General features: G+C 40.1%; 2 protein-coding genes across 3 annotated transcripts; both read left to right on the top strand.

Annotated features, from left to right (window-relative positions):
• The first annotated feature begins 277 nt into the window (after positions 1-277).
• spata5l1 (spermatogenesis associated 5-like 1) lies at positions 278-7015 on the top strand. Of its 2 annotated transcripts, XM_035999595.1 has the most exons (12): positions 278-407; positions 619-1022; positions 1110-1234; positions 1331-1516; positions 1938-2222; positions 2326-2511; positions 3702-3860; positions 3999-4208; positions 4313-4540; positions 4640-4774; positions 4933-5058; positions 6797-7015. In XM_035999595.1, exons 2-12 carry the CDS (start codon positions 644-646, stop codon positions 6932-6934), a joined length of 2157 nt encoding a protein of 718 aa, XP_035855488.1. In that variant the 5' UTR covers positions 278-407; positions 619-643; the 3' UTR covers positions 6935-7015. The 2 variants fall into 2 exon arrangements, with proteins under 2 accessions (XP_035855488.1, XP_031162233.1); XM_031306373.2 differs by having other exon boundaries at positions 619-1234.
• Positions 7016-7217: 202 nt separating this feature from the next.
• On the top strand, positions 7218-8810 carry c3h15orf48 (chromosome 3 C15orf48 homolog). The gene is made up of 5 exons (XM_031306471.2): positions 7218-7353; positions 7458-7516; positions 7643-7731; positions 7927-7987; positions 8305-8810. Exons 2-5 carry the CDS (start codon positions 7478-7480, stop codon positions 8371-8373), a joined length of 258 nt encoding a protein of 85 aa, XP_031162331.1. The 5' UTR covers positions 7218-7353; positions 7458-7477; the 3' UTR covers positions 8374-8810.
• The last annotated feature ends 4424 nt before the right edge of the window (positions 8811-13234 follow it).

Below are 13234 nucleotides of genomic sequence, written 5' to 3'. Positions count from 1 at the left end.
AGAAATAATTCCACATTCTGGACTTGCAGAATTAAGTTGTACATTATTACATAAATAATATAGACTATTAATATAATGTAAAAAAAAAAAAAAAAAAAAAAAAATAATAATAATAATAATAATAATAATCTTTAAACCAATTACAACCGTAATAAAAGTATAATAATGGTGTTACGGATCAGATCATATCCTTTGACTTTATTTCGATGTAAATTCATAATACATTTGCGAAGCGGAAACCAGCTTTAACAGTTCAACACGTCTCGTCCACAGACTGTAAACAATCTAGCACAGGAAAACGTTTTGGTTGGCCATCTTTCTTTAACGCCGCATGGATTTTGTAAACAAGTACTCGGCCAGCCAAAACCACGTTTTGGCCACCATTTACTAGTTTCACCCATTGTCTGGTATGTATAACCATATATACTGTCTATGTGTATAACTGTCTCATAGTTTGTGTTAAAAAAAAAAAGTATTTATCGCAGCTAAGAATTGTTAGCAGTTAACAGCTAGTAGCATGTAACGTAAGCCTAGCTAAAGTTTACACTGCAGCTAGAGTAGGTAACGTTAGCTTCACTCCTTCTGTATCGTTATTTGCTGCCTTTATTTTTCTGTCAGTGTCACTGTTAGCTGATGGACAATAATGTCTCTGAGGCTGCTGTCAGTGGATCCATCGGACCGGGGCTCTCAGAGATGCAGGCTGGGTCCAGGCTTGATGTCTGCGCTTGGTCTGAGTCTGGGCTCCCCTCTGTTGGTGTCTGTTCCCGGGGGAAGCTGCCTGTGCACCGCCTGGCCTCGACCTGACCTGGCAGAAGGTTTCCTGCAAATGGACCTGAAATGTTCGTCTCCCAGCCTGATCTCTCACCCACCCACACATCTCAACTTGGACCCTGGCCAGCTGACACCTGTGCCCTGTCCCAAACTGAAAGCTGTAAAGATAATTGTGGTGGTCCAGAGTGTTGATTTTAAGAAACACACACCTCTTCGACTTGTTCATGAGCTAGTGAAGGACATGCTTAAAGGTGTGTATGTCCACAAGAAGAATGTGATCAACCTGGAGAATTTTGATACAGAGATTAAATATGTTGTTATTGAAAGCATCAATCTGGATTCTGCCAGTGCTGGATTCATCACCTCAAAAACTGGTGTGGAGATAGCTGGCATCCAGACAGTCCGACATTACATGAGTCAGCTGCAGGACCAGCACACGGTCCCACTCGGGGGACTGGAGGAGGTCAGCATATGTTCACTGTAATGACATTATTGGTATTCATCCACACTGTGTATTTCCACTATGTGACACCTAATTTAGATTTTTACTGTACGGTAGGTGAGCGCCTCCCTGAGAGAAATACTGCAGCTGCCCCTGCTCTATCCAGGCACCCTGAACTCTCTGGGTGTGTCATGTCCCAGAGGTGTGCTCCTGGTGGGGCCGCCAGGTGTGGGCAAGACCCTGCTGGTCCGCAGAGTGGTAGGGGAGGTGGGAGCCAGCCTGGTGGTGGTTAGAGGGCCAGAGGTAAAAAATAATAAGAATAACATATATTTTGTATATTTTAATGTGCAATTGTATTCCGTAAAGCCAATGTATATTATGATGAATTGTCTGAATCCAATATTGATATAAAACCTTCCCCTTTTTGCAACATTGGCCACAATTACCCAGTGGTAAAACCACATATATTAAAGGCTAAAACCTTGGTTTTATAAGAGGATTTGACCATTCATGGCTGTCAGAAAGTCAGTTCTCCTTCACATTTTCAAGTCTTCTAAAACTACTAAAAAGTAGTGTTCTTTTAATAATAATGTGACTTATATTTCTTTGCATTATAGGCTTTAAGGATTTGTGCCAGATAGATTGAGATTGCTTAAAATAAATTACTTTATTGTTGTTATTATTATTATTATTATTATTATTATATTGTGATTGATTATTTCAGGTGGTGGGATCACGGCCGGGTGAGAGTGAGGAGAAGTTGCGTGCTGTGTTTGAGCGGGCTCGATCTGCAGCTGAAGAGGGTCCCTGTGTGCTGTTCTTAGATGAATTAGACTCTCTGTGTCCGAAGAGAACCGGCTCATCGGCGCCAGAGAACCGCCTGGTTGCTCAGCTCCTCACACTGATGGACGGGATGAATCAGTCAGATCGCTTCCTCATCGTCGGAGCCACCAACCGGCCGGACAGCTTAGACCCGGCACTGCGCAGGCCTGGAAGATTTGACAGAGAGGTGCGGATGAAAATAGACACGTATTATGAAAAACATAACCCAATACATAATACAAAATGTAAATGCATCTATGAGGCTCGGAATTTTTACATCTTTCCTTCAGGTTTTTATTGGCGCTCCCACCTTGCAGCAGAGGAAAGCCATCTTGTCTGTTCTGTGTGCGAGGATGCCTGTGTGTCCCAGTGTGGACATGGCAGAGCTCGCACAGAGAACCACAGGCTATGTAGGGGCAGATCTCAGCGCCCTGTGCAGAGAGGCTGCCATGCAAGCTATACGGGAAAACTCAAAGGTAAGCAATCACAGCAATCAAACAACGTATCACATAGAAATAAGATACTAATATTTTATAACTTCTAGGGAAACATTGCAGCTCCCTTCAGAGCTACATGCAGTACCTTCTGCCAAGATCTATCCAGATTGGATTGCAGTTTTCACATTTTGTCTCAAATGTGTCTCCAATGATTGTGATGATATTATGCTGCTTCACTAGAGCTGTTACAATTCCAAATTTTGCTGTACAATTAATTGTCTCAGAAATAATTGCGATTAACAATATAATTGTCTCTTTTGGTGAAATTTAATTTATTTATTATTTTTTTAAATGAATTAAAGTTATAAACGAATCCCAGGATACATCTTTTGGCTATATATCACTGTCATGTGACCCAGATATTGTAATAACGCAAATACACAGCCTATGAAGTAAACTACGCCTCCTTATTATCATAAAACATCATGTCAATTTTGTTGCTATGAACATGTATAGGGTCAAGTGCCAACAATTAAATTATAACTAAAATATATAGTCTGACCAATAATCACTTATATAATTTTATATATATATATATAATTTATTATATATAATAACAATTTGGCATATCTAACAATAACCAGTCACGCGCCTTAAGATCTTAGCTAATGTTAGCAATTAATTACGGTTAAACAAAGAAACGGCGACTATGTAAAAAAAATTGACAATTAGACAATTATGTAATAATTGTTACAGGCCTATGCTTCACTCATATTTGTTTATATATGTGGGGCTGAACAGGAATAATTAACATTAGTTATCGCTGTACAGCTATAAAAGAGTATTATGGTGGTTATTCAGCAACCCAACGTGTGTATGCATATTTTAAAGTTGTAGCACAGTCAAAAGTTTGTTGGGCTTTGTGTTGTGCTGTATATGTTAAGGTTGACCAGGCATTCCTTTGAAAAAACATAGATATACTTGCATTCATGCTACATTGCATATATGGACACGTGTACCTAATAAACCTAAAATATGGTTTGCACAGTCATAACATGCAGTGTATGTACCCAGGACTCCTTGGAAATTTGTATTAATACTAAGTGGGTTATAAAATAAAATCAATGGAATAGAGCTGAAATTGAGTGTAAAAACTGATTCCATCCAGTGTTGAAGATTGAAGATTTCTGAATGTTTTTTTCTTGTGTTCTTGTTATTGTTGTCTGCAGAGTTTAGGAGAGCAGGCGTTAGGGATGAAGCACTTCCAGGAGGCCCTGAAGGCGGTGCGTCCCTCCTGCCTGCGGAGCAGCCTGGGCAGGACGGAGCTCGCTTCAGTGTCATGGGAACAGATAGGAGGTCTGGAGGAGGTCAAACTCAAACTAAGACAGGTAAATGAGCGGCAGTGCTTGAATTATACTACATAAAATTCATAGAGTTGTCAGCTGAGCATGTTTTTCCTGTCAATGCAATTAAGTACTCATATTCTCCCCCACCCATCTGTCCTTTTTTGTGTCTAAACATCAAAGAGTATTGAGTGGCCAATGTTATACCCCGAGGCGTTTGTTCGTCTGGGTCTGTGTCGGCCCCGTGGCGTGCTGCTCTACGGACCTCCAGGATGTGCAAAGACGACGCTTGTCAAGGCTGCAGCCAGCTCATCTCACTGTGCCTTCCTGTCTGTCGGTGGTGCCGACCTCTACTCTCCCTATGTCGGAGACTCAGAGAAGGCTTTAGCGCAGGTACTTTCTTTTTTCACAGTCTATAATAACAGCTGAGACTGGCTGCTGTGTTTGTGTCCTCCTGTTTCATCCATACACACCTGCACCTATCTGTCCACATGTAGCTGTTTCGCCAGGCGCGGGCCTGTGCTCCCTGTATCCTGTTCCTTGATGAGATTGACTCTCTGATTGGCTCGCGGTCAAACAGTCAGACACCGAACAGCGTACAGACACGCCTCCTGTCTGTGCTGCTTAATGAGATGGATGGAATTGGCCTGAAGACGCTGGAGAGGAGAGGAAGAGAGAAGATCCTCCAGGCAGAGGGAGCGGAGGAGAATCGCAAGCAGGAAAAGGTCTGTCACTCCTCCCTCTATTACTTTACACAACACCTGATTAGTATGAGGTGATTTAGTCAACACTTTATGCTACAAACTGTTTTTGCTCTTTGACAGTTGGACTGCCAGGAAGTATGCAACAAAGATGTGATGGTTGTAGCCGCCACAAACAGACCTGACTGCTTAGACAATGCCCTCCTCAGACCTGGCCGGCTAGACCACATCATCTATGTCCCACCCCCTGACCAGCAGGTAAGTCATTTGTCTCAAGGGAATAAAAAGTTATGTACTAGAGCAATCTTGTAAGAACATTTTCAGAGGTGATTTAAAAGATGATAACCATGCATTTTTGTATCAGTGTATCTTTAATTAACTAACATTCAACTAACCTTGTATATCCGTGTATCTAGGCTCGTCTTTGCATCCTGAAGGTGTGTACAGAGTCGATGCCCGTGGGTGCTGATATGTGTCTGGAGGAGCTGGCCGCAAAGACCGAGTTTTACTCTGGAGCTGACTTGGAAAATCTGTGTAAAGAGGTAATGTGAAGACCTTCTTTTCTGAAATACAAAATATAATCCTGGTACCAAGTGTTGACACAGACAAACAAAGACTTTTTGTTTTTTAAAGGGGTGATAGAATGATTATATAGGGTATTTTACACTGTTCCTTACGGTCTCCTTATAGGGTATGTAACATTGGTTGGGCTGAAAATTGCCCGAATGCTATTTTATGGGTCCTTAACTACCCTGTGAATATGGCTCTATTTGGAACAAGAGCTTTTCTTCCAAATATGGTATGCTCATGAATATTTAGATGAGCTGCGCACTGATTGGTTTGAGCGAACCACATAGAAACACATTGGAGACGAGACAGCAGGTCTCATATTTCAGACACTGCAAAGTTATACATTGTTTGTCGGGCTACTTCGTTATTAAATTCACTTCTGAGACTTTTTTAAGCGAGAAATCAACTATATAAAGCTCAAATATGGGCCGTTTTACGAAAATTGATGGCTAATTGCAAATTTGGTAAGACGTGTCGGACTTTAGCTAGGAGCTCCACACAGTCTAGACAAGAAAGCGGCAACCTCCATACCCAGTGAAAGTCACCGTTTCCCTGGGTACTGGACTACTGGAATACTCGGGACTGGCTGGCTGCCAGCTGCCGGCATAACTAGAGTAGCTATATTTACAGTTTGAATTTCGTCACACCACTTATATAACATCTACCCCAAGGTCTTATAAAACTAACAATGGTGTCCGATTTCAATTTAATGCATTTTTGTGAACATTAGGGATTTCGTTAGCTGCGACTGTCCCTTCAATCCTATGTGTACAGATCGCGGCTAGTTAGCTTCATTTTCGGCGTAATTAGAGTATATTTACAGTTTGAATTTCGTCACGCCACTTATATAACATCTACCCCAAGGTCTTATAAAGCTAACAATGGTGTCCGATTTCAATTTAATGCATGTTTGTGAATTTCAGAGGAATTCTAAGAGGAGGCTAGCTAGCTCTCATCGATAGAGCTCCATCCAGCCGCAGGCTCTATCAATGAGACTCGCGGACAAGAGGCGTTTATTTCCCCGATCATTTGTTTAAATAACTCAACACATTATAATTACATACATTATAAGATTAACTGGAACCTGTGGTAGGAGATTGCTGGCGTAACAAGCTCGCTGACCGCACTCTCACTCACACACACCGGCCATTTAGCAGGAAGAGGGGAGCTGCAGGCCCTGGAGCTCTGTCAGGGCAGCGGCGTTTGGTAGTCCATTAACCCAAAAAACGGTGACTTTGCGCGGGTATGGAGTGTAAATGTTTGGGCGTGACAAAGATAGAGACTAGAGCCAAATGAGGAGGAGCCGCCAAGTTGACGTCAACTAGGCGGCTCGTTGAGATTTGCCCGTTTTCAGAGGCAGTTTCAAATTGTGAGATTTGCAGAGGAAAGAGGTGTCAATGGGATTTTGAGGTTCTATGTATGTCCTAGTTACCCACTAAACTGTCATTATTCAACTATGACAAGGTAAAATCGGTTTTGCATTCTCTCACCCCTTTTAAAGATTACTTTTTTTGGGGCTTTTCCCTTTATTACATAGTGACAGTGGATAGACAGGAAAGGGGGAGAGAGATGGGGGATGACACACAGCAAAGGGCAGCAGGTCGGATTCAAACCCGCGCCGCTGCAAAGGACTGCCTACATGGGGCGCACGCTCTTACTGGGTGAGCTAGAGGTCACCCCCATGCCTGAAAACTCTTTTTGTTTTTCCAGGCTGCTCTGTTGGCGCTACAAGAGGAGAATATGGAGGCTTCGATAATCAAACACACATACTTCCTTCGGGCCCTCAGCAAAATGAGACCCTCTCTCACTGCTCAGCAGATCCAAACATATCAAAAACCTCCCAGATGACACACCACATATGACCATGTTCTCTGAATTGATGTATTATTACAGAAAAAATGGTTTGAAAATAAAATAAGTAAAACTTGACTTTTGGTGTATGGTATTTTCTTTTGTTTTTGTTTTCGTCACTGACAAGTATTTAAAATGTCTTAATGTTTGTGATCTGCACTCCAAACCACCTACTTGGCCACTGACTTTCAGTTATCAAATGTGACCACAAGAGGGTACTGCACACCCAGAAAATTTATTGATCATCAGCAAACTAGATATGTAATGGATTGGACTCCACTGTAGCATTTCGGTGCAGGAAGCTGTGTCTGTCTACGTGCCTTTCACCTCGTCCTACCTCCCGTCATTCAGCCTACATACGCCAGGCTCACAGGATGCTGCACTAAGAGACATCAAGGACTTCTCGGCAACAACAGGTGAGACCTTCCACACAGCTGCCTCTATGACTTATTGACTTTATTTCAGTGAACTGACTATCAGCATCATTGTTAAGTGGAAATATGATCAATTTCTCTTTTAGGTATTTGAGAAATTTAAAAAATGGTGGGATTTTTCCAAATGTTGAGGAAGAAAAAGGAGGTGAGCTGTCTACATTTTTACTTTTTTTTGTGGATATTGGATTTGTAGCCCATTTAGAATATTACATGCATTTTAATATTATAATGCACATTTGAAAACCTATTTTTTTTAACTTGTGTATTTCAGTTGATCCCTCTGATAGGGTTCATGGCTTTTGCTGCAACAGGAGCCACCTCTGCTGCTATCTACTTTCTATTAACCAAACCTGATGTTATGTGAGTGGTTTTTTTTCTTCTTTTTTCTGATTTTGATGAAACTATTTTCCACTTTATTTATTTTAAAATATAAAGTGGTTTAAATTGCACTTAATTTGTTTCCCCGTTTTCATGCTTTATTCGGACTTCTATCAGCCTCTGGCATGTAAAAAAAATGCTTAATGATGATGCAACATTTTCATTCCCTGTTTTCAGCTTGAATAAGACCAGAAACCCAGAACCATGGGAGAGACTTAACCCATCAAAACCCCAAAAGGTAATCTCTAATATTCCTCACATTTTATAAAATTTGGATTGTTATAATTGTATGGCGGTTAACAAGCCCTTTTATTCTTATTGGCTGAAATACAAGCAGAATCTTCCAGCATGCAGCTACAATCTGCTGAGTCACTGAGGAGGAAATGTTATCAAATTAGTACCAGCATGCAATTGCAACATCAGATTAATGCTGTTTGTGTAGCCAGACACACATGTTGGTGCATGCTACTCATGTTACAAGTCACTTTAAGTTGATGTAACACTTGTAAATAGGTCCGGCAAAGCCTCATTTTTATTTCTGACATTTTGCTGCAGCTCATCACCATCAATCAGCAATGGAAACCAGTGGAGGAGCTGGAGTATGTAAAGAGCCTCACCAAGTAAAAGAAGGCGGGCATCTGCTAGAAAGATCCACAGTCTGACCACCTGCCTGTCCCCCATCAGTCTAACAGAATCCTTTCTGCACAAACTACGATGCTTTTACACTCAGTGTGCGGATATGCTTCTGCTCCACTGTTGGGGTTTCACTTGGCTCTGTAGTGGCCCAGCCCGAGGACATCCATCCACAACAGTAGAAAACTATGGTAACTGATTCTCATACTGCCATAAACTGAAAAAATACTTACTCCAGGTTTCTGTCATTACAGCTAGAGAGCTACATTTACATTGAATACGCTGTGGTGTCTAATTGCTCTTACAGTAGATCTGAATGTACAATAGTTTCTAAATGTGAAAGACACAACATGTAAACACAGTCGTAATATAATAATGTCCTAATAAGTAATGTACTGTACAGTGTCAATAAATTATTGTGAACATCAGAGTGTCTTTTGTTCAAAAAAGTATAAACTTTATTTATGCGGGAATATTTGTATTCTTGTCTTTAGACTGATATTCCTAGTCTGGATTGTGTTACAGAGCTAATAGTAACAGCTCCTTTTAGCATCATTTGTCTCACAACAAAGTGTGTCCGACCCTATGGTCTGACCTATAAATGCAGTGCTAACAAGTTGAGTTTGGCTAGAAGAGGTGTTGCATCGATCCCCTCTTTTAATATAAATATATCACAAAACATTATAAAAAAACTATATTTTTCTCTTTTGTCACCAAATCCCAAAAGAGCAAAACTAACAATGAATTGATCTCACTAACAGTCTGTGTTGCCAAAGCCTGATTTAGCTTATATTGCTCTTTGCCATAGAGCTCCATCAGCCTTCTTAACTTTTTACTTTACTTTTAACTTTTCTTAAGAAATTTTGATTTAGTACAGTAGGAAAACCACAGGAGTTACTGAAAGCATTAACGATGGGTCCATTGTATTAACGTGTGACAGTGAGCCAGCATTCACAATACCAGGACCTTGAAACCAAAGCAGCTACAATTCAGCCACCATTCATTTTATTATTGACACCTCTGTGACATGTCAAAAACAGACCTATTGTTGTCCCAAAACTGTTAAAAACACATAAATGAGCCACACAATGGCACTTTGTCACATGTTCCTCCATTACGATGAACATTTGCACTGTAGTTTATTTTGAATCAATCCCACATGCACTACACAGGTGATGTACATACTCACTAGAGTAGACTAAAAATAGTCTGTGTAACATTGCACTATTTATAACAGTTTGAGTAAGATTTGTTAAAAAACTACAGTGCCCAGCTGTTTAAGCCTTTTTTCAAGTATAAATATATTTTTGTGACCCAAGGAATAGTTTGACAGATTTGATCACTTTTGTGCTGAAAGTCAGATGACAGGGTTGACATGAGCACCAGCAACCAGTTAGCTTAGCGTTAGCTTAAACAGCTTGCCTGGTTCCATCAAAAACTTTAAAAAAAATCTGCCTGCTAGCACCTTTAAACATGTGATCAACATGTTATATCTTGTTTGTTTAATCCGTACAAATACTATGTAAAGGCTAAGGTGTAAAAGGAAGTTATTGCACCTGGACAGAAATTAGTTTTGCACACATACTCCCCTTTACAACCCACAATTTGTTGTTTTTACTCTCTGTATCGACTAAACAAACAAGATACAATGTTAATTAGTGAGCTTTAGAGCTGCTGGTAGTTGGATTCTGTTACCTTTAGACAGAAAAGGGCTGTTTTCAGTCTTTATGCTAAGCTAAGCTAACAGTCTGCTGGCTCTAGCTTCATAGCTATTTAGCATGCAAACATGACGATCTTCTCATTTGACTCTCAGCAAGAAAGCCAACAAACGTATTCTCCGAAATGTCAAACTATTCCTTTAAAGATTTATGTGTTAAGTAGGAACAAATGGGCATTGTGGCTGAGTGCCTCAGACAGACTGGGGAAGTCAGAATGCATTCAAAAATTGACTAATGTATAGTTGATTTTAGTCTTCCTAGGATTTGTTGACATTAAGAAAGATAATGCCAGCCTATTCTTTCGAGTTGTGATTATGTTCAGTAAAAACATAATTAAGTAGACGTTTTTCACAGCAGACAGTTTGACTCAGCACAAAGAGCATGGTGCGTAGCACAAAATTCTAGGCCCTGTAGAAAGGCATTCACTAATGGCCCCTCCCCACATCCACAGCTATTCATTCTAGCCTCTTTTTGGGCCCTCCTCACATGAGGGCCCTGGGTACTCTCTCAGTCCCCTTTCCACCCCCAGTGTGACACCCATGGTGTAACTAATAATTGTAAGGATGGCTCCTCTCCATTTAGATGTCCCAGTGAAACTTGCCAGGAAGCCAACATGCACAAAACCAGTTTACTGGAAAGGGCATTATTATGTTATTTTCCTGCTATGACAAGTCAAAATGTCTGTCTTGGAAAAGGGTCCAATGCTGTAAATGAGTAGGTTAAAATTCCAATATTTAATTGACAAAACAATCTCACCTCAAAGTCCCACATGATCTTCAACAGCAGATCGAGTTTGCCAAGTTAGTTACAATCCCGTGACAAATGAGCTAACTCCTGAAGATCATACACGACAACAATCGAGGAGTAAGACACAATAAAGCCTAAAAGCCTTATATTATTAACAAGGTGAGTTAATAAGGTCAATAATGACCTTTGAAACTCCACCAAGTAACACTTTACTTTTTCATTCTTCAATCTCCACATTGTATCTAAAAGATGCAGTCAGTATTTGTTTGAATGTTGTTTACAGACAAGAAAATTGTTGCCAGCTAGGGCAGCCGTAAAGTAATTACTGCCATGAAAGCAATGGGCATATGCACTCATCTGCTTATGGCTTTATGGGCATTCATTGTGTTTCATAATAACAGACAATCCTCTTAACGTCGCTCTCATATCTCAGAAGAGACCAACAACATCAGAAAACCCTCCGTCCTACAGTGTCCGACTATGGCAAGATCGGGAATACACAGCCCATTGGACTGCTGAATCTGAAACTCTTTAATGAATTATTAAGCAAAGGGTATGAATTGAGAGAGAGAGAGAGAGAGAGAGAGAGAGAGAGAGAGAGAGAGAGAGAGAGAGAGAGAGAGAGAGAGAGAGAGAGAGAAGAGGCCTAGGTATTGTTTCCTGGTCTGTTGGAGTTGCTCTTTTATCAGGAAACCCTTTTCCTATTTGGTGTCACTTACTATACGTGCACGTTGGGCTATACATGACTATGTCAGAAAGGGTGTTTTTTTTAAACATTTCCTTTCTCTTTATTGCGACTGTTTAGATCCCCTCCAATATGTTTTAAATCTGCTTTAAAATGATTCAGAGTCGTATTTCATAGCTTTAGAGAATGTCAACAGGAGGTACTGTGCTATTTGTTGCTCCCCTGCATTCTGACATTAGGCGGCTGGACTGTCAGTCAGCACAATTTGTATTTGTTTATATATTTACCCTCTATTTGTTATATTTTCCACAGTAATAATTCTTGCACTGTAATTACTTTTTAATCCCCTTTTGCTGGACTGTAGGTTATGTGTTCATATATTTATCTTCAATTTATATTTAATATTAGTAATCATTATTCTTGCACTTTTACTTTTTAATCTATCACTCTATCTAGTATCATGTAGTCAAATATACTGAGAGAGAGAGAGAGAGAGAGAGAGAGAGAGAGAGAGAGAGAGAGAGAGAGAGAAAGAACACATATCTTAACCTATCGAGCCTGTGCAACTGAAAGGTTATTTAGGGAAACAATGACAGAAGAGGAAGTATACAGCGGTGCTGGAACTTGCGTACGTGACGTACGTGACTCGGTCACAGACATCATGACACCACAGAACTATGTGACTAGCATGTAAAGCAGGTAGTGCCAACAGTGCATGATAAGTGAGAGATGGAATTCCCCATGTGTTATCTAGTAGTTTACTTCAATGCTTTAACTATGAAAACACTTTTAGAAAGTGAACTCTTTTGACCTGCATATTGTTTCTTTAAATGGTTTGTTCACTAGTAGTCTCGCATTGACAGACCTACCTCCACAGTTCACTAGTGACCGATGAAGGGCTCATTACAGAAGTTTATGGTACTCTAATGTAAGGCAGGGCCGTTAGGTGGATGCTGTTATACTGGCTCTGCTGCAATACAAACAAAGGTGTTGCCTGGAAACTGAGACGCTCCCACTTAACTCATGTTGTCAATAATTAAACCTTGATATGTCTACATTTTAATTTTTAACCTTGTAACCTGTGTGAAAAGCCTCAAAATAGTTGTTTCATTGTTTCAAATATGTTGTGAATACATACAATAGTAGTTAGTTTTTAGTTGTTTTCACCAATTTAACAAATAACTAGATAATATATTCAAACATTCCTCAGCTTTGACATTTTAAAAAGGACCAATTCACCAATTTTCAGCCGTATATTTGTGAACTGTTTTTTCACATACATTTTTGTCCCAGAGGAAGGCTTTATTCTCCACCAAACCTGTGCAACCAATAATGCAAAAACTAGTTTTTAAAGCAGTTTCTTTATGAATAGAACAAGAACAGAAATTTGTTTTACACTACAGTTCAGCCCATGTGTGCATCATTTAAGGGGTTAAGCAGAATGTAATGCAAACTATATTTATGCATGTTATCTTATCAAAATGGCCATGTCATGACAACAAAATTCTCAGCTATTGTAAAAGTACACCACCTAGTGTTGAAAAGTGACAGGAACATATCCAGCACTTTATATGGTATGCAGTCAGCTACCTCACACTAACCGTCTCAAATCGATATTAATAAGTACTCCTTTGATCGGAATTTTAAATAACACATATGTGGCCCGAAGACTGGTCAACGTCTGCAACAGTTACTGATTCAG

The sequence above is a fragment of the Sander lucioperca genome, chromosome 3 (genome assembly GCF_008315115.2).
Source record: "Sander lucioperca isolate FBNREF2018 chromosome 3, SLUC_FBN_1.2, whole genome shotgun sequence".
Taxonomy (NCBI): domain Eukaryota; kingdom Metazoa; phylum Chordata; class Actinopteri; order Perciformes; family Percidae; genus Sander; species Sander lucioperca.
Note: the sequence above shows the minus strand (reverse complement) of the source record. Positions and strands in the feature narration are given on the sequence as shown.

Bases quoted from the DNA above. Each gene is read 5' to 3' on its own strand.
- c3h15orf48 (XM_031306471.2), top strand. From the start codon at position 7,478: ATGGTGGGATTTTTCCAAATGTTGAGGAAGAAAAAGGAG. The intron at 7,732-7,926 runs GTGAGTGGTTTT...CCCTGTTTTCAG, and splicing joins TTAACCAAACCTGATGTTAT to CTTGAATAAGACCAGAAACC. The intron at 7,988-8,304 runs GTAATCTCTAAT...ATTTTGCTGCAG, and splicing joins ACCCATCAAAACCCCAAAAG to CTCATCACCATCAATCAGCA.
- spata5l1 (XM_031306373.2), top strand. From the start codon at position 644: ATGTCTCTGAGGCTGCTGTCAGTGGATCCATCGGACCGGGGCTCTCAG. The intron at 1,235-1,330 runs GTCAGCATATGT...ACTGTACGGTAG, and splicing joins CACTCGGGGGACTGGAGGAG to GTGAGCGCCTCCCTGAGAGA. The intron at 4,209-4,312 runs GTACTTTCTTTT...GTCCACATGTAG, and splicing joins CAGAGAAGGCTTTAGCGCAG to CTGTTTCGCCAGGCGCGGGC.